General features: G+C 40.5%; 1 protein-coding gene across 1 annotated transcript; it reads left to right on the top strand.

The window, feature by feature from the left end:
- The first annotated feature begins 888 nt into the window (after positions 1–888).
- Positions 889–19,422, top strand: LOC135473309 (cell surface hyaluronidase-like). Its single transcript, XM_064753157.1, has 17 exons — positions 889–946; positions 1,745–2,011; positions 3,895–4,053; positions 6,833–7,002; positions 7,679–7,894; positions 8,677–8,879; positions 9,194–9,263; positions 10,291–10,416; positions 10,937–11,022; positions 11,336–11,464; positions 11,717–11,752; positions 12,834–13,121; positions 13,438–13,594; positions 16,292–16,486; positions 17,622–17,839; positions 18,250–18,435; positions 18,855–19,422. The coding sequence occupies exons 1-17, from the start codon at positions 889–891 to the stop codon at positions 19,420–19,422; spliced, it is 3,132 nt and encodes a 1,043-aa protein (XP_064609227.1).
- The last annotated feature ends 2,518 nt before the right edge of the window (positions 19,423–21,940 follow it).

Raw genomic sequence — 21,940 nt, 5'->3', positions numbered from 1 at the left:
AGTTCTATGCTGCATGGGAACAGTTCTATGCTGCATGGGAACAGTTCTATGCTGCACTTATTCATTTTCAGAGATTACGTCTAGGTGTTATTTGTACTCTTTGAATAAACCGTTATTTATTTACAACTGCATGCAGATGACGCCTAGTCCATATATTGCGAATAATAAAGCTACCGGACATTTCGATATGCACGTATAATATGTACGTATGTTTGGGATTTTACGTCGTACCAAGCAAGTTTTCAGGCATATAACGACGAGGAGTCATTAGGTGTTTGTTTGGTGTCTTCTTGTGGCAGCGCGAGTTCATGCAACCAATGTGCTTCCGCCACTGAAGTACCATGTCGTAGACACCAGACATGGCATTCCACCCAGTCACATTACACTGACGCTGGGCCAACCTGTACTGTTTCCTTGCTCTAACCTCGCAGTGATGAGCGACAAGCGGCGCAGCAACAAGTACTATTTTGAAACCAGATTCCTTGACTTCCAGGCGAACACATCTGATATTAATGTACTTTCAAGACCTACGAAGTGGCAACATTTTGCTTCAAGACAGCAAATCCTAAGAGCCTATCTAAGGACCAATTCCACGAGGCCCTCCTTGAGTTACACGCACGTTATTAATTAATGAAGACATCGCGTTGGCATGATGGTTATGTGAACGTAGGTCTACAGTAGCTTGGTGAGAGTAAGTCTTGATCTCAGATTCCCGGAATGTCCACTGCAATGTCAAAAAGTTATCCCGTACATTACTCACCCCAGGACCTATCACACGCGTGCACTCCTCTTTCCTTTACCCTAGGTCCCTGCCCTACCGACGACAAAAGCTTGACGCCATGGCTTCCATACTCGGACCCACACAAAGATGTCATCATCAGCAGTGGAATGAAGTTCAGACTCGAGAAGTCCGTTGAGCTCCGAACCATCTACATCAAAGATGGCGGTGAGTATTGATTTATCTGACTGATTTGTTTTATATCAGGGACAACATATTTGTTTAACTAATCTTTCCAGGAGTTTTCATGAAACACATAGGTTTTATCACACGTCCCTCATTACTCCTTGCTATATAAGTTTTGACTATGCCGGTACCAGGTTATAAATATCCACATTTTCGTTAAGAGACAATATAGCATACTCACATTTATTTATTTATTTATTTGATTGGTGTTTTACGCCGTACTCAAGAATATTTCACTTATACAACAGCGGCCAGCATTATGGTGGGAGGAAACCGGGCAGAGCCCGGATGAGCCCACGACCATCCGCAGGTTGCTAGCAGGCCTTCCCACGTACGACCGGAGAGGAAGCCAGCTTGAACTCACAGCGACCGCATTGGTGAGAAGCTACCGGGTCATTACGCTGCGCTAGCGCGCTAACCGACTGAGCCACGGAGGCCCCCATATTCATATTGATCTTTCCTTCATAGCCTACTCATTAAGTTGAACCCAGACTAATTACTTTTGCTTGAAGTTCTGTAAGCCTTCATAATTGAGGTTTCACTGGTTTGATCGCAACAGGTTTGTTGGATTTTTAATGACGTGCGGTGGTTTCCCACAGTATCTGCAGTATTTCAGCATTAACTAGCCACAAAACATCGACAAGAATTTTGACTGACATTTCCTGTTACATCTTTATATATAGAAAAAAGCAGCATTTTCTGCAATTTAAGAAAATTTAAAGTATCACCTGCTCGTGAATGTCGTTTATCTGATGGTGTTTTCCATATACCCTTCCACAGGTGTCTTGGTATTTATGGACGGTCCCGGGGAAATTTTCCTCTCGGTAGAGTTCATCCACATAGAGAACCAGGGGGCGCTGCACATAGGCAGCGAATCATGTCGCCACAGAGGAAACGCGACAATTTTGTTTCGGGGCAAGTCTTACGATAAGGATTACGATGAGGAATGTGGCAAGAAAGGCTTGTGTGTGGCTGCTGGTGGTATCCTGGAAATACACGGCAAGGAAAAGCTCTCCTGGACATTCCTAGACAAAACGCTTTGGAAAGGTGAGGCTAGTTTTTCTCCCGGCAAATTTGAAAGGGAACAGACAAACGGGAGTTTAGTTTGACGACACTGGTGATTTCAGAGGTCAGTAGGTCTCTAAAGTGTATTTAAATCAATTTTTAATCATCTCGCTGCTCATTGAACTTAGAATTAAAAGTTTAAACAATACCAACTTTTCAGGAACTAACACGCAAATGTTTCCTGTGGATTGTTGATGTAGGAAATCATTTCCAATGTAGTCCTCTTGGAAGTTTATATCTATATCCTCTCCCCGTTCGTTGCGGTCTACATCTACTCGGGTTATTTAAGTTTATGTCAAACCCTATTCGTGTAAGTCACATTACAGTCCATAGACACAGAAGAAGCATAACAAAACAGAAACATGACGTGAACACAAAATATTACGCTACACTAAAGTTGCTAAAGTACATATAGTCACAGTATGGTGTATTATATATATATATAATGCATATCTTAGTTAAGCACAGAGAGTGCTTAATAGCACAATAGCAGTGACGACAGTAGTTTTAGTTGCAATGTTTTAAGCATCACCTGTTTAAAATTACTCAAAAAGCTGTGTTGTCATAGCATTTAATATACAACGTTCAATTTAAAACATCTCTAGCTCATGCATAGTGCTGATCTCAAGCGAAAGCGTATTAAACCACTCGGTTAGAGAAATCCAGTTAAGATTTCAAGTTATGCAGTTACCACGATTATGTACCACGATCTAAAATACTCATTTGATGCCTTTAATATATAATGGGTCAACAAAGACTAGGTTGGATACATATGGTGTATAGAATGCGTCTCGAAGTCTATATACCATATTCAGTATAGAAGCAGGCTTGTGTCCGCACGTCCAAGGCCTGACTGTGAGATACAGGGAATTTTAGGAAAGCTGTTCTTGACTGAATTTGATTTCCCCCCAAATGCATGCTGGCATGACTTATTCTTTCAATAATGGAATATTGTCCACAGCGCAGACAAAAGTTACCTTTGCTTGAATATGAGTTGTTGCACTGTTGCTCGCTTTAGATTTCATTGTGATTCGGATTTCTATATTTATTTATTGGTGTTTTACGCCGTACTCAAGAATATTTCACCTATACGACGGCGGCCAGCATTATGGTGGAAGGAATGTGGGCAGAGCACGTGGGAAACCCACGACCATCTGCAGACTGTGGCCAGATCATTGTGACATGATCCAGTGGAAATCCCTGCAGTATAAGAACAATTTAAGGTTGACAAAAATGACGTATATTTGAGCCTGTTGTTGAGTTGTTTCATTTTTGTTCGAGGTTGATTTTATTCTGATTTGGACCTATCTCAGTTTTAACAAGGTATACCATATCCGAATACCTTTACGTTGACAAAAGTAACGTTTATTTACCTCTGTTTCACTTTAGTTCTCAGTATGTAAAATCATGGTTCTTACTTGATTCAAATACAACTCTTCATGCATAAGAATTCAGTAACGGTATTAAAATATGCTCTGTCTGATTCTAACCTGTTTCAGTTGTGTTCTTTGCAAGACAAAAGACAAAAGTTTGAAATGTAACTAAAGCGGAAAATTTCCCCCCAAAACGTTACATTTATTTATTTATTTATTTATTTATTTATTTATTTATTTATTTATTTACTTATTTATTTATTTATTTTATTTCATTGATGTTTTACCCCGTACTCAAGAATATTTCACTTATACGACGGCAGCCAACATTATGGTGGGAGGAAACCGGGCAGCCCGGGGGAAAACCACGACCATCTGCAGGTTGCTGCAAGACCTCAAAACGTTTTATGTAACAGTTGATACCTTTTTATCATATCGTCAATCAAATAACGGTTAATGGTCAGTATGATATATACTACTGGATGATTGTAGGCCAGCACGAGAACACTATCACTTTAGCCGATGACGTCACTTCATGGGAAGTTGGCGATAGGCTAATCATCAGCAGCACAGACAACGACATGCATCATGCCGAAGAGTTTATCACCGTACCGTGCAGTCATTGCTCACCAAATCAAGTCAAGATTCAGGGTGAGTTGTATGCCTCATGTAGCTTACGCCTTTTTAAGGGTTTTGAGAACTAGTGAGAGATCGATTGGTTAGGCGCCAGTCGCCTGCATGAACTATATGCTGGCGAAGTCCCCGGCGAGGTAGCCATTTCTCACCATAACATGTTCATTGTGAGCAGTATGCCTGGTTTAGCCTGCACTAGTTCGCCATGAGATATAACTGCAGTAGTTGCCCTGTAACCATTGCCCACCCAATCAGGCCAGAATTCTAGGCGAGCACTACGTCTGGTTTGGCCTACACTAGTTTTCCATGTAATATAGTTACAGTAGCTATCATGTACCCATTGCTTGCTCCAACAAGCCAATGTTCAAGGTGAGCACTACGTCTGGTTTTGACCTACTCTAGTTTGTAATGTAATATAGCTACAGTAGTTGCTCACCCTAACAGGCCAATGTTCATGGTGAGAAATATGTCTTTGGCCTACACTATTTCGCCACAGAATGTAGCCGCAGTAGTTGGCCTACACTTTTTTTCCATGTGATATAGCTGCAGTACCCTGTAGCCATTGTTCACCCAATCATACCAAAGTTCAAGGTGAGCATTACGTCTGGTTTTGGCCTACACTAGTTTACCATGTACTACAGCTACAGCAATTGCCAAGTAGCCATTCCTCACCCTAACAGGCTAATGCTCATAGTGAGCAGTGTATCAGATTTGACCCAAACTGGTTTGCCATGTAATATAGCTACAGCAATTGCCAGGTAGTCATTGCTCACCCAATCAGGCCAAATTTCTAGGTGAGCCCTGTAGTCATTGCTCTCCTTAACAGGCCAGTGTTCATGGTGAGCAGTTTGTCCGGTTTGTTTTATTTCAGTTTTCCATGTGATACAGCTTCAATGGTTACCCTGTAGCCATTGCTCGCCCCAGTAGGCCAATGTTAGTGGTGAGCAACACGTCTGGTTTGGTCTACACTAATTGGCCATGTAAAATAGCCATAATGTTACAATCATTATTATTACATGTACTTATTAGTAACAGTAGCGAAGAACAATATGTCACGTTCTGGACATCTGCGAAGGAATGAAAAGGTATTTTTCTGTACACTACAGCACAGGTTTTACGTTTTGTAGATTTTCAGTACTGGATTTCCATTAATTTAATCATCTAAATGAAGAAATCGGCTTGCGGTGATCAAGAGGTTAGAGCGTCTTCTTCACAAGCGTGTAGGTTCTGGTTCGCTTTCCTAGTCAGGTTGTAACATAAGCTTTAAATTCAGCATTTTTATTACTGACTAATGCATCTCAATGGGTGTCCAAATTCCAGCAAGGGAATAGGTCAAGTACTGGTCGGCCTGGTGAAAATATACATACATTCTTACAGCTCATGCGTCGCTCTCTACGTTCGCTTTACAGCACTGCCACTACCAGCAAAATTTGTACAGAAATCTTGAACAACGCCGAGATCACTGTGGTCACGGTGATGTGACAGGAAGTGGTGGCACAAAAACTCTCTCTCAATGATTGCTTCCAACGATACTTTATACACATTTATTCTCTTTATCTTAAGTATGCACAACATGATTCTAATCAACATTTGAAACAATTGTATTGCTGAATGCTGACTAAATAGTCCCGCGCGAGGATACCAGTGGTGAGGCTAAGACTCGAAAGGCCAAGCTTAGAGCGAGCGTAGAGAGCGGCACATGCGCTGAAAGGAATATGGTCAATCTACTCTGACTTGGGGGAGTGTATTGACGTGCAGTCTAGGCATAGCCCTCTGCTAAGGCAACATTGTAACTTGTATGTTGGCCTTGGGACGGGGTTGCTACAAGGAAACATCTTGGTAACATAACAAAAACTAAACGACACTCATAGCGCAATCTTACGCAACAGCTAAATGTACAAATTCCCTCACTACAGATAAAATGAGAAACTCTGTATTTCTGTCCTATCTGTCAATGACGAAGAATAGTTTTAAAAAAAAACCCTGGCTCTGGATTCCTATTAAGATCATTGGGATTGGGCAAGCTGTGCACAAAATTGCATTCAAATTCGTGAACAACTTTCTGAAGTGGTTAACAGACAGAACGACATGCAAATGAAAAACGGCAAAAATATAACCTCGTTCGCCGAGGTTATAATTAAACTGTTAAAAATGATGCAAATTCTGACGTAACTTACCTTGTGTCAATACCGCTCTGTTGTCTTGAATATTGCTTCTCTAAGCGAAACTTTTCTGTGAATGTCCAGAAATAATTTCAAGTTATAGGTCTGTATTTGTCTCTCTGAACGAATGCTTTCTAGATCGTGCATGTTATGTAAAAATACGAAGGAGAGACGCTGTGGTAAATGACACGCTCTTTCGCTAGGTTGAAATGTAGAAGAAGAAAAGACCTTCCTTCAATGTTACTCTCAATGTTAGACTCATGCATGAGGCAATGTCACCGTTCAGTAATTTGCAATTTGATGCATAGCCAGCCATGCATCATCCATCATGTGAAAAACTGGGACTGCGCCTATCCAATCTCAGGTACTCGCGTGTCTACACAGAAATAAACGCAATTGTGTTGATTGAAAGATATCCTATGTTAAATCCGAAAGTGATGTGCTTCATTTCGTTGACGTTTAATTTATTTATTTTTTTATTTTTCTTCTAACCTACCTCGGGCTCTGCCCGAGTTCCTCCCACCACAATGCTGGCTGCCGTCGCATAAGTGAAATATTTTGAGTACGGCGTAAAACACCAACTAAATAAATAAATGAATAAATCAATTCTATGTTTGTTTATTCTGCCTCTTTAGGCCTGGTGAAGTACAACCACTACGGTGACCATTACAAAGGCATTGATATGAGGGCAGAGGTTGGTATATTGACCAGAAATGTGAGGACTCGTGGGGACATGGAACCTTATTGTTATGGTCAGAATTGGTGCCAGTACTTCACATACGACACCTTTGGGGGACATTTGATGGTAAGTTAGTCTCAAGCTCGGCTTTTCTTCCTTGAAACAGAGCAAGTAATGGATTAAATATAAATAATCTGGGGGACATCAGATAGTATGTCAGCCTCCATGCTTGATTTGTCTTCCTTCGAAGATGAATAATAATGGATTAGACGTAAAATATTTCAGATCAAAGGGATTGTATCGAGATGTCACGAACAGACTTCAGTACTCGGGGGAGTCAGGTTTGTTCTTATAGAAACATGAGAAATTGTTCTGAAATATCATTCAGCCATGAATTCATCGAATATATAAATTATATTAATGCAAATATACATATCAAAGGTGTCTAGATACACTCAAAAACCATTGTATTAGTTTTACAGAAAGTCTGAATGATGCTTTGATGTACTCTGTTATGATCACATAATTGTATGTCATGTTCAACTTAACACACTGTTAGTGTTATACAGTATTCATGTTAATTAATGGAATATGTGTGTTATATTTAACCGAGTAATCTGCGCCGAAAAAAGAATACAGAATTTCTGCTAAATTTAACAGACTATTATTATTATTATTATTATTTTTTTTTTTTTAGAGTAGCGTATTGAATACCGGTATAGTACAGTTTTGGTTTGCGATTGAATCTCTCAAATCATGCAAGCAGGCAAACAATGTTTTATTTGGTCTGTCCTATTCAAAGTTTTTAAGGGGATTCGAGAGAGTACATCTACAGGCTTTCGAAGTGAAACACATGGGACAGCAAGCCAATCTGGGACGCTACCCTGTCCACTTCCACGATGTCGGCGATCTGGCCGACACCAAAACTTACTACCCCGACAGCGCTTACGTCAAGGATCTGTCTATTCATCACTGCTATAATCGATGTGTCACAGTTCACGGAACCAGCAGTCTGACGGTAGGTGCGCATGCGCAGTCACACTAATATAAAATTTTAGGATTGATCAAGAGTATAAATGGTAATGTCTACAATAACTATTGGTATAAGATACACATGGCTATGGAATTCTGGAACATTCCCTGTGTGCACCAGACTTACTTTGATCTATTTTCTGAATGTTGGGAGAATGAATCCTGCAAAGTGTTAGGTCGTATATGACAGACTATTAAATTATAGGCTACGATTAAATTATAGGCTACGATTATTGATGTAACGGCGTATTGTACTGCCCATAACATAATACTATGCCGATCTATAATGAGCATGATATATTCTATGCTAGCACCACTCAGAAAAGACTATTAAGCACTGTTCAGGAAAACAGTTTGATTGATTTACATTTTTCGAACCGATTAAAATGCATTTAAAACATAGGATCCTATGGTGAGCAGTTTGGACCCTGAAGGTATCAGAGACGTCACAGCAATAATTTTATTTTGAAATCGTTCGTTTCATTGTCCATTTCTTGAATGCAATATCATGTGTCAAGAGGTAAAAAGCTGAAGTGACAGCACTGGTCCCGATATGGTCAGAAAACGTCACAGTAGAATCCAAAGTTTTATATGCATTTTACTGGGTCGAAAAATATTCTAAAAAATAAATCAAACTATTTTCTCGAACAACACTTAATGGTCTTTCATCTGGCATGTACTTCATGTTTGCGTGGTCTTTGCTTTTAAATTTAACATATAAGTGTTTAGATTGTATATATACACCGTATATACGATAATGTGTTCCAGGTGTCCAATGTTGTCGGGTATGACACACTTGGTCATTGTTTCTTCCTGGAAGACGGTAACGAGCAGAACAATACGTTCCACCACAACCTTGGTCTGGTCACACAGGCCAGCACCCTGTTACCCACGGACCGGAACAAGCACATGTGCATGGCCATTCTGGGAGCGGTGTGGCCCGGATACATGCCCGCTGCACATGAGTGCACGTAAGTTGTCACGGCATTTACAGGGCATGGAATTTAGCATAAGAATCCAATATATAAAGGTACGGTATGTTGGGCTTCATTGTAATTATGATATATCATCTATTTATTTATTTATTTATTTATTTATTTTGGGATTTTATGCCCCACTACAGTACTAATTTTCTTCGCCATGGAAGTTATTTGTCTGTCTATGTATGTTTTTGTCGGCCAGCAACTTTACGGAAAATAGTTATAGACGGATTACGATGAAATTTCGTGTAAAATACAAGATATATAAATTATCTATTTTAATACGTGTCTCATTTCTCACACAGGGCAGTTTCTACATTCTGGATAGCACATCCCAATAACAACTTCATTGAGAATGCCGCTGGAGGCAGTGAGGTGAGTGGACAACACCATGTCTACGTCATATAACTCTGCGCACAGAAGACGAGTTTTCCGGAAAAGCCATATAAGGAGGGAAAATTGTGGCTTTTGAATGACTGTTAGTTTGCTGCATGCATCTCGCTCCCATACCGCGTAAACACAGCGACAACTTTTTGTCTATTCCAGTTAGGGCTGCATGTTAACTTCACGCAGTATTTTATGAAAGTTGCAGTCTGAGGTGAAACTTCTACTGGTAAGCTGAAAAACATTAAACGGCGTCTGACTGCCATTGTATGACTGATACGATGCTGAAAAAACAGCGTTGTTTGGTTCATTTGTTAATCTTCGTGCACACTGCATTGTAAACTATTTGATTAGCCGATAGATAGTCGATTGCCTACGATCTCTAGTAGATAAAGTGAGACTACTCTTGATATATCAGGCTTAACATTTACTACATTTTCGCCAACTGGTTGCTTGTTAAAAGGATAAATAATAATCAGTATAAAGACCATTAAAAACTTCGCCCGAAAATACTTCCACTTTTCTTGTCAGAAGTACTGCTTAAAAAATGTCCAGGATAACAAACTAACCAAGACGTACGTAACAACACATAGTCATACCAGAACTGTATTTGAAAAATGAGCTACATGGTGGCGTAGGCCTATATTGGCATTATTAAAACCCTTTAGACGGACACACCTGAAGTCACCTGGGCGTAAAGATTGGTATGAACGGTGTGAAGTTACAAGTAGACAGGTGATCAGAGTCTGTACAGATCTTCACTCGGCAAAAGGGAGCACATACCTGAAACCAATAGATTTTGGCCCAGCACAACTCGCCACATCTTGTCTTTAGCTTGCCTACACTGTTTGCAAAGCAGCTAACGAAGCCATGCGACATACATGCTACAGCATTCACGAGCTGGCGACGGAAATTACCGAGGGTAAACGAGATGCAGTTTTTAATAGTTTTCTACTGATGCTTACTTCGTATTTATCCTTTATTTTCCTTAAACACTAAGCGTAATTGTCTTTTACAGGAAGCCGGATTTTGGTTCATCTTCCACGAGAAACCAACAGGCCATGGTCCCGGTTCACTGCCTCCATTCAAAGCCCTCCGTACACCGATGGGAAAGTTCTCTAAGAATAGGGTGCATTCAAGCAATGTAAGTCGCTCCGTATAAATTAACTCTCAATAAATTGAGTTTCATTTCATGTTTTTATTCAACCATCTATGGGCAAATTGACTCCCAAGAAACGACACATATATTATTACATAAAAGTAATGAAAAGCCCATAGAAAATGAGGGTTTACTCTTGCCAGATGATGAATGCTTTAACAACCAAAAACGAATAAATGTGGTCGTAATTTATCTATCATGCAGTTGTATATTGGGTCATCATTCAGTGAAAATCGTCTCTGAGCTAGCTTCTCAAAGACGAGTATCGCTGCTACTTTCATCGAGGCAAATTCTATACCAAAGAAACTTACCGTCCATCTTACATATAAGAAACCATCGCAGTGATTTCCCGAACATATAGTGTTAAATTTCTTATTTTCCGTCGCAAAACCTTGTGAAACCTATACTACAAAAAATATCATAATCGTTTATGGGCGCAATGAACACTTTGATTAAACTGACTTATCCCATTGGCTGATTCACATTATAACGAGTTTTATTGTAGTATGGAGTCTACATAGATGACGGGGTGAAGCCTTCTGAAGCCAACAAGTACAAACCACAAGAATATCTCAGTAGACAGATGGCTGAGTAAGGACGTTTTTTATTTATTTATTTATTTATTTTATGTTTAGAACTTATGTGAGGTATTAACGAAATGCAACATCAATGCCAGCTTAAAAGACGGAGCTAACCATGCTTCGACCTATATAGCCGCTATGAAAACACGACACTTTGAACAGTTTTCAGTTCATTTGAATCATACATATTTCAATCAATCTGTAACATACTACATGTAGTCACGTTTGCAGCTTTCATTTCCCTTTTCTCTTTGCGTACAGGTTTAGGCGTTTAACGACCATGGTGGCTTCTTCAAAATTAAATTCAAATTTATATGTTGCAGGTACATGCCCCATAAGAATTCAGACGTGATGAAACCGAGATCACCTGCCATGATAGAGAAACTGACTTCCTACAAAAACAACTTCGGCCTGCGCGCCAGAGGAGGGGACATTTACGTGGTGGATTCGCAGTGAGTAAATTAATCCTTGTAAATTAGCATCTTCGCGATAAAAGCGTAAAGAGACAGACATTAGATAGAAATTTTACACTTGTACAAAGGAAGCCTTATGGAATAAAACCAGAGTACTCTCAGGTTATTAACAATGCAAGCAACTGTAAATAGCCAGATTCTTATCTTTAGTGCCTCGATATAAGTTATTTTATTGGAAAGTGCCAGGATTGGGATTTCTACAACATATATGGTATGTGTGCCTCTTTTCAGTTTCGCGGACAATGGTCAGAGTGTGGAATTCTCCAGGTAGGTCGTCTTTTTTTTGTTTAGTTTTTGTCTTTTGTTTGTATGTTGTTGTTTTTTTACGCCACTTTACTGTTTGCCCATCAACTGTCTCTAGATTGGGTGGTAATGCACCATACTACGTCGAACAGTTTCAGTAACCAATTGGTACATGACAGTTTTCCACAGTTTCGCTAATGGTATCTAGCTTTAGGTGTAAGCTAAACATGCTGAAGCAAAATTCTTAATATTTAAACATTTTGTAGCGACTTATCTTAATATTGTAGCATAAGCGCGTTTACGAGACCTTCTGGTGTAAGTGACTCTTAAGGCCTCGCTAAATCTAAATTCGGCACAGCGGGCTTTCCTGTCTTTCCTCCGGGCATCCCTCAGTTTCCAGATAGGTTTATGCGGCGACTTTCTGACAAGTTTCATTGATTTCTGTAGCCATCATTTAATTTCTACTGGCATGCCATGGTTCCTCCTCGGTAATCTACCACTTTCCATTTGGCATCCATATTTTTATCTAGCATCATTCAATTTCATACAATTTACGGCAAACAAAATTTATTTATTTTTTTATGTATTTATTTATTTATTTATTGGTGTTTCACACCGTAGTGAAGAATATTTCACTTTTACGACGGCGGCCAGCATTATGGCCGGAGGAAACGGCCAACAAAATAAATTATTAAATATCTATATGAATATCAAATCAATAATTAAATCAATACATGAAATATAAGTTCGGAAGGCTTAAATCTAAAGGCTTCATATAAATAGTAGAGAACTTCAGTTAAAAGGTACATATACAACTTATGACTTGTAACTTCAAGCTAGGCTTCGGGAGGGGTAGATCCAGGGTCAATCCTGGGTCGAGTCACACCTAAGACCTTAAAAGAGGAAGTTGTAACTTCCTCGGTTGGCATTCAGTATGAACGGGATACTGTAACGACTGGTTGAACCGTATCAGTGTAATGGCTTCGTCTCAGTGAAGCAGGACCAGATAAAACAGCGTTGGAAATCCGTCCTGCAACAAAGAGGCACATTACATGCACTCTAATGATTCCTTCGTCGTTATTTTCCTCGTTTTGTTGTCCGACAGTTCCAAGTCGTTTCCTTATGACGCTGGATCACATCAAGAAATCGCCCATTCCCTGATCGTCGGTCAGAGTGACAATGGCCATCATTGGGGCGGTCGTCGACGGCGGGACGCGCCCTTCAACATGACAAAGATCCATGATCACTGGCACGACCGTCGGCGGCTGGAGACGTCCTACAACATGACGGAGATGTCTGGGAATGACACATACAAGATGCTTATGAACGAGACCGACACAAACCATATCATAGCGGAAAGGGCCGATGTTGGGTTGACACACGCTGCCTCCAGGTAGAGTGGCTATAACTAAGATTGATGCTGCTGATGTGGGGGCTTGGGCGGAGGTTGTAATTCGCTGGTGAGGAAGCAGGCTGTGGTTGGGTTGGAGGTATTTATTTTATTTAAGTGCTACGCTGTACACAAGACTAACAAAACTACCCACCATTGTACAAGTGAGGAATTTTTGAGTATGGCGTTAAGCAACAATCAGATGAATATATAAATAAATACTATTGTATTTAGGCCATGCTGGTAAATGTTTCGGCTGTTTGTCCCGTTAATGTCACATTAATTGCTAGATGAATGATGTACTATTCTACATTTTCAGGATGACAGGTGTGGACATTCAGGAAGGGCCAGTCATCATCAAAGACTGCCATTTTGCTGACTTCTGGTCTAACAATGTGGCCATTACGTTCTCCAGGCGAACCCCGGGCCAGATGAGCGTACTGAATGCAGCGTCCAAACTGAAATTCGGACATCACGTACGATATCTACACCATACACCAATATACATGTAGCCAGCGGGGGACCTTTCCCCCCAAAAGTGATTAGGACAAAAGCTGTGTGGTTCAGTGTTTATTACTGCTAAGTAGTACCCATGTACTACAAGAAAACAATGGTCTGTCCAGCTTGGAACCGAGTCGCCATTGAGCCTGAATAGGCAACCCGTGCGTTATAAAAGACTGCGAATTTATTGGATTTATTTATTTATTTGATTGGAGTTTACGCCGTACTCAAGAATATTTCACTTAGACGACGGCAGACAGCATTGTGGTGTGAGGAAATTGGGCAGAACCCGCGGGAAACCCACGACCACCCGCAGGTTGCTGGTAGACCTTCCCACGTATGGCCAGAAAGAAAGCCACAATGAGCTGGACTCCTAGCAACCGCACTATACAACAGGCTCCTGGTTCATTGCGCCTTGCTGGGGTGCTAACCACCTCGGACACGGAGGCTCCCAGCTTGCTAATTGTGCGGAACCACACACAAGATGTATGGTGATGAATGATGTAACCATACACATAGATGTATTCAGTGCGCAAGATATCTCGAGAACTCACCGTGATCAAAAGAACATGTGTACTTTGATTGCGGTTTATGTGCATGCATGCACTCCATGTACAATTGTCCTACCTGGGGCAGAATCTGATCATTTTGAGCCGTGAAGCGTATAACTACAGGATCTCCTTTCTCATCTTTGTGACGGAAATCAATTAAATCTCAAGGTTATCTATGACTAAAACGCCTTGTTTCTGCACTACAGTCGGTCGATGGAGTCGCATGCTGGAATCCCGCTTAAGCTCAAGAATTTATTTATTTTATTGGTGTTTTACGCCGTACTCAAAAATATTTTACTTATATGACGACGGTAAGCATTGTGGTAGGAGAAAACTGAGTAGAGCCAGAGAGAAACCCATGACCATGTGCAGATTGCTGACAGACCTTCCCACCTACGGCCGGAGAGGAAACCAGCATGAACTGGACTTGAACTCACAGCGACGGCATTGGTGGAAGGCTCCTGGGCCATTGCGCCGTGCTGTCGTCCCAATCCTCTCGGCCACCGAGGGCCCCCAAAAGCTCAAGAAAGATGCGACTTTAACTCAATAGACTCATTATGTAATTGAGATAGGGCGGTCGTTTATTTCAGACACTAGTTTTCCCCACCCATAAACCTTATCACCGTCACAGATACGTGGAAAATTTTTCATTAAGGCGTTAAACATTCGCCAATCCAATAAATAAATATCTGTCTTATACAATTTGCTATTCGCTTATTTCTAATATACATATGTAGATGTTTACATGACAACACATAGGACCTATTCGCAACGCTTGAACTGCATGGCTTGTCTTCCGAGTTAATCAGCCCATTTCGCACGAATTTTTTACTTTTTAAAGGTAATTAACCCATTTTATCTGACTGTGTTTAAAATCCCCACCAGGGTACATATATAAATTGTCAACTGTAGCATGAACCGGTATCTGTTAAGGCGAATGAATTCAAAGCTCCACTGCACTCTTATACTGCGTCGTTGGAGTCAAGATAATTCCGGAACTTTAAGCTACAAGTGATACAGGATTAAATTCCTGCATGCTTCAAACTGTTAACCTCGCAACACTCATCGTGATAATTATTCATTGCGTGATATGAATTTTTGACAAGAACCTCTGTTATAGTCGCTCGGCATATCTGTCTGTCCGTCCGTCTGTTTGTTTGTCGGTCAAAATGGTTTTGACTTAATGTGCGCTTCGATTATAATAATTGATGATCATATTTAATATTTGTGAGATGTATACAAGGTGATTTCACCACTGTTCCAAAAACAACGCCTGTAATATTTAAACCACATGCAAGCTCAAAACAGGCGCATATTAATAATTATTGTATAAGTGTTTTTTTTCTTTTTCATAAACGCTGGCATTATAGTGTCCTAATTGAAAAGCCTATAATAATTCCGGGCATGTTTGCCCATTCTTCACTGACATTACCACACGTTATTTGGGAGACTGCCCAACCCAGATAGGTCTACGGTGTGCACAATATAGCACTATGTATTGCCCGTATTTGACCAAGTAAACAAAAAGTAAACGATTTTATTCTGGCAAATATACATGTAGCTTTTTCACGGAGGCGACAGTTGTTTTTATTTTCTTGATATGTCAGTGAAATTTTAATTTTTAGTTTTGCTATTCTGACTTTACATAATAGGCCTACGCGAGGTATTTAGTCCTTTGGTTACTCGTCAGAAATGATACCACTGTTCAATACAAATTGCCTTGTGAGTTCTATCGTTATACGGCGCTTACGCAAAGGTTAAAAGAAAAGACAACTCTTACCCAATTGTATATATCGGTAAAATACCCCAAGGTGTGGGGAAAAATCGTAGGGCACGAATGCCACATTGTCATGTTTCCGGTTTCTCTAACATTGCATATCCCTCGGGCTCATAAAAATTCCTGACTTATATAATGATTTATAGAGTTTATTTTATATTTATGAATTTATTGAGAAAGTGAGAAAAAAATTGGTTGTAGTCATTTAGATCTCTTTCCACTGCTCCTCAAGAATAACTAAGTTTATATTTATTTCTGGTTTTATTTTTATGTATATATATAGAACGTGCACCATGCATGATGGCTGGGAATAAGTCATCATTATTCCAAGTCCTGTTTTCCAGATAAATCGATTTTCACTCGGTCCATACCCAAACTCAGACGGTGACCAGACTCGACTCGTACATGATCGCGACGGCAGCCTGCTTGGATATACCGACAGTTACATCGTAAACAAGAACAACTGGCTCACGAGGCACATCGGTTGCATGGAAAACTGGGACTGTAAATGTGTCATTTGCAAAGGAAAATACGGATCGGTGAGACTTGTTAATTTTTCCATTTACATTGAATGTCTATATGTTTTTTTTAACCATTTAATGATAAAGACTTTCAAAGATAATATCATGATATCGATAGGCTTACACATATACTACTCAAACGCATGAACACGGCCAATGTTATGATGTATGCTCACAAAGAACTGAATACTGCCAATCCCGGGTATTACACACGTACAGATTTGTCCAATTCCGCTGAACCCGGGTCTGCAGGGGATGCGTATTTATCGTTCCGAATAATTTATTTTATTTGTTTGATTGGTGTTTTACGCCGTACTCAAGAATATTTCACGACGGCGGCCAGCACTATGGTGGGTGGAAACCGGGCACAGCCCGGGGGAAACCCACGACCATCCGCAGATTGCTGGCAGACCTTCTCACGTACGGCCGGAGAGGAAGCCAGCATGAGCTGGACTTGAACTCACAGCGACCGCATTGGTGAGAGACTCCTGGGTCATTACGCTGCGCTAGCGCTTTAACCGACTGAGCCACAGAGGCCCCTCGTTCCGAATAAGATGGCCACGTTAGATACATGACCAGTTGCAATCAACACACAACTGAGATACAGGATGTGATTATTGACAACTTATCAACAAGCACGGTACACAATTTAGATATTGATTTCATTCATTCGCTTAGAACATTCATTGCGTTTTGCCAACATCAATGAAAACTGTCGACTGCTTCTCTTGGCAGGATTCCGTCCTAATTTCGTAATTAACGTACTTACTTAGTTCTTTAGTGGTTTGCGTTAAACGTTGTTTTCGGAATTAGCTTTATGTACGTCTATTATTGACAGGAAACGTCCATTTTGGTTGACGGCTGGTATACGTACGTCTGTTTCGACGCATAGATTCAGTTTCAGTGGAAATGTATACAAAATTATATCAGACAGATTGTCTTATTTCCATTCGTCAAGACGAAAAGCTTTCTAGACTGATGTTCTTGTAGTGCGGAAATCCGGATGTCAGCAACAGACAAGACATGAAATCAGAGCATAAAATCAAAATCATAGTCCTCATCTTAACATCCGATTACAAAATACGGGCATTTCGAGGAAGAAAGAAAAATTTCAAAAAAGACAATAGTTTGAATACCTTGTATTCTTCTCCAGTTGTTTATCCGAGCCAATCCCGAACACTACAAGACCTTGAAGATTTGGCGTCATGAAGTGCCAGAGAAACCGTTATCCCTTGCCGGGGTCGTCATGGGTACTGGGGCCATGCAGAGAGTGGAGTACCACCCTAACATCATCCGAAACAAAGGCTATCTGCTCTCCTGGGACTGGGACCTACCCCACGACATTGTCGTCTACCCTGTAGCCTTTGACAAGTAAGACAGGGATTTTTTTCTCTCTATCTGCCTGAAATGTTTTCTTATTGTTAATAGGAAAACTGTATCGCCTAAAATAATATGGTCCAGAACAGTGAAGTCTATTGTTCATTCCTGCCCTTGAGACGAACAAGTTTTCATGTGGAAAATCCTAAGAGCACTGAAACGTTCCAATGGGGTTTCTTCTTCCGGTGCAATAAAACTGTTTCACGGGTCGACCCAGATAACGATCACTTTAGCACGTCTTCAGAAAAGTTCATATTTTATGACAAAGCACGTGCTTTTGTGGTTCAAAACCCTTCATAATTAACATGCTTCTTTTCATACAAGTCATAACTAAAAAAGATCACAATTTTCCATGAACATACCGATTTCCAAACACTTTTGCATATGAATTTTATCGTTTACAGAGGAGACTATGCAAGCATAGGACTTTGTATTAAGGACCTCCATGCCTTTTCTGTGTTCTGGGAGCTAGAGAAGAGGGGATGTGGCAACAGTACTGTGATTGTCAAGTCTGAACGTTACCTCGAAGGGAACTCTTGGGAAGAAATGAATTCAATGACAAACCGGTTCTTCGTTGACTCCGAAACTGGGTAAGCCATGTACTTCCGTCTCCGAGGGTGACCTTAACACTTGTGCGACATATACAAAGGTGTATACGTGGGTACACACATGCCTTATCTTATTAATGGTAAAACTGAATTATCAGAGAGTCAAATCGAAGTTCAGTCTTGTTCATTTGCAATATCATACTGACAAGATGACATGTTGCATCATGTCATCAATCTGAAATGACGAGTCGCATTGTTTAACGAAGGAAGCCAATTACAAAATGCAGAGAAACGTATCAAAAAGTTATAGGGACATATTTGGTCCAGAATAGTTACAAGGCCCCAACGTTTTGTACTTTATGCATATACATGTACCCCATCAGGCTGTTAAGAGCCATAATTTCAGGATGTCACAACTTAGGTTAAATTACGAAGATAATTTTTATTTTTAACCTTTACAGAATGCTGTTTTTCAAAGTGACGGCGAGGTACGGGCGCACTGGTTATGACTACTGTTCTGAGAAGGGATGCGAACGTCTTCACTTTACATACCGCGGGTCGTCCCCCATGCAGGATTGCATCTGGAAGACGTTCACAAAATACAAATGGTCTGATGTTCCTGGAAAGACCGTGCCAAACCTGACTGTGAGGAAATCTGGGACGCATCCAGCGGGTCACGATACCCCAGGCCAACTGAGGCCACACACTGGCTACCCTACTTGGAGCCAAACCACAAAAGCCACCACGTTTTGGTCTATGATGACGCCGACAGTTACGTTTACCACGGATGAAGTGTCCCTCCCATTATCATCATGGCCTCCGAGAATAACGGGATCTCTGTGGACGACGCCCCTAGTGCGCCGTGTCACAACTGGCACCGCGTCACGGCACAGCGGAGGTCTGAAAACAGTAAAACCCCGCAAACACCCTTCCAGGGTGAAGGAAGCTGACGCCCAGAACCCGTATATGTCTCAACAAACTACATTCCCATGGCGAAATAGAGGCCGTATTCAAAACCCATACATTTGAACACGAAAGCTTTGACCGAAAATGTAACTCTACGATTTGCCTCCTATTGCGACGGTACTGTACTGTCCACCACAAAAGAGGTCAATGAATATAAATATTCAAATCATAAAACGATCTTTACCTCACAAAATGTCATGTATTTATAGCTAAATGAACGCCAACAGGACTTCACGGCCGTGTGCTAGGTTATATCGGTATACAATTATACACATATGTATGCGTACAATGTAGGCCTATGCACTTGACTTGCAACTGATTTTCGTGAAGTCCTTACAGACTGGGCTTTCTCAAACAAAATGGAACCAAATTCAAAAAAATGGCACCAGAACTATAAGAAGAGGAGGAAAAATCGTCTGAAAACTACACGACAAAAAGACTGACTCCTCCAAATGGTTTTGCATGTTATTATTTTACGGAAAACTTTACTTGTACTTCCTGATTTCAACATGTTGCCGACGCGATATTATGCCACCATCATTTATTCTTTCAATAAAAGGATTACTCATGATGAATGAGTAATTTCATATATCTTATTTTACAAGAAGAGATCATTTTTTTAAGGTCCTGATGGTAATTTATTTCACTTAAATTTCTGCACTCCATTTATACGACCGTCTAGTTTATGGAGTAGAGCCCAACTCAATAGCAGATCACCGCACTTGACTTCAAGAGTCATCTGACAAGCCAGCGGCTACTACATGAGAGTAGGCAAGCTCATGGGTCAAAGGGCGAATCAGTTGCAACTAAAGCACAGCTTTATGTAAATTAGCAAGCAGGATTTGTACACCTTCATTTCAAATGTAATGGGGGAGAAACAAATTAAGTAAACCACCATCATATTTTGAACCACCCCGACATCCATGAAATCACCTTTGGTTTGTCTATACACATACTCGTGTGTGTGTTCTACAGAAAATATAAATTTATTTACTTCATTAGTGTTTTACGACGTAGTCATGAATATTTCACTCATACGATGGCGACTAGCACCATAATGGGAGGAAACTAGGCAGAGCTCGGGATGAAACCCACGACCTTCTGCAGGTTGTTGGCAGATCAGACCTCCCCAGTGAGGAAGCCAGCGTGAACCGGATTTGAACTCGCAGCGATAGCATTGGAAAGAGGCACCTGGATCTTTGCGCTGCGCTGGCACGCTAACCACCTCTGCAGAACAAAAGTCAAATCACCATTATGGTCTACCAATAATTACACATTTAATTCGGTGTCTGTAAATCTAGGAAGCAAGCCTTCAGAATTGTCAGATTTATTTATATAAAATTCATAAGAGACCTTGATTCAAATGTAATAGCCTGTAACCCAGACTACGTACATGTATTTCATTTAATATATTCATGATAATAGTACTGGAATTCAATGGGGGAAAATTCTCTGTTATGGCCCATGACCCAGATAGGCAAAGCGCTAGCGGTATGTTGTCTAAGGGAAGATAACTCAGCAAAACAGTCCACTGCTCAGTGATATAGCACATTGTATTTTGCAACTGAGTTATCCTTCTTTAGAAAGCATCCAGTTATGACTTTCTTGGTCATGGGCTATAACTGAGTACTGCTTTCAATTATAATAAAAGAAATGTGAAAATGAGATATATACCCTAAATGCGTGTATCATTCAATGGAACTAGTCCCTGTCATTCAGCACATTTTAACAATTAATAGAAGCATTCTTACTCATTTAGAGTAAAGCTTGATCTCATCCATTTTACTGTAACACTGGTTTATTCACGTCTCATTTGTGGAAGGGCCAATAGGAGAGTTTCGAGTTCAAACTCTTTTAATATCATTAAAGTTAAAGCCAGTGCAAATGTATCATGCGAAGTGTTAGACAACCTTTATTGACATTACTTTACCGATGGCTTACCTCACCATGTTCCAGGCACAAATGACGCATCTTTCCTTTAGAAATTTCAAGTTCACAAATGCTCAGCACCTCAATTTCCTCCATCGATCATTCACTCTAAACAACTTTTTATAACACTTTTTCAAATGCCCCATGCTATAGTAAATTTGACCAATAATAGTTGCTTCACATTTCTGACAGGTCACATGACAAGGTAGGACATTACTTCAGCCATTAAACAGTTCTAACTCTAATCGCCCTTATTCAATTCTTTCCCTTATTTTCTAATTGCATATGGTCTTCTAGGGCCTTTGAGGATTCCATCCCGTTCCTCGCTATGAACACTATGTGTCTGATTCTTTAGAATCACTTGGGAAATCAATTCTATTCCATCCTGTACACACACCTGTACATGTACAAATTAATTCACATTCTGCTAACAGGCTTCACTCTTCAAAATCTCTTGGTGTTTCAATTCAAGTCCTCTGTGTGTACACTACATACATACACTGGCAACTGCCTTACACCATGTGCACAGTTGGCACATTTCTCCTCTCCACACTGCCTATTGTTAGGAGCAACAACTATCCATCCCACAGTGCTCGTGAATATGCCAGAATACTTTTATTATGTTAACAGGACGGCCGTCGTCATATGACTG

This window comes from Liolophura sinensis, chromosome 8, assembly GCF_032854445.1.
Source record: "Liolophura sinensis isolate JHLJ2023 chromosome 8, CUHK_Ljap_v2, whole genome shotgun sequence".
NCBI lineage: Eukaryota > Metazoa > Mollusca > Polyplacophora > Chitonida > Chitonidae > Liolophura > Liolophura sinensis.
The sequence above is the reverse complement of the archived record's forward strand: the minus strand, read 5'-3'. Positions and strand labels throughout refer to the sequence as shown.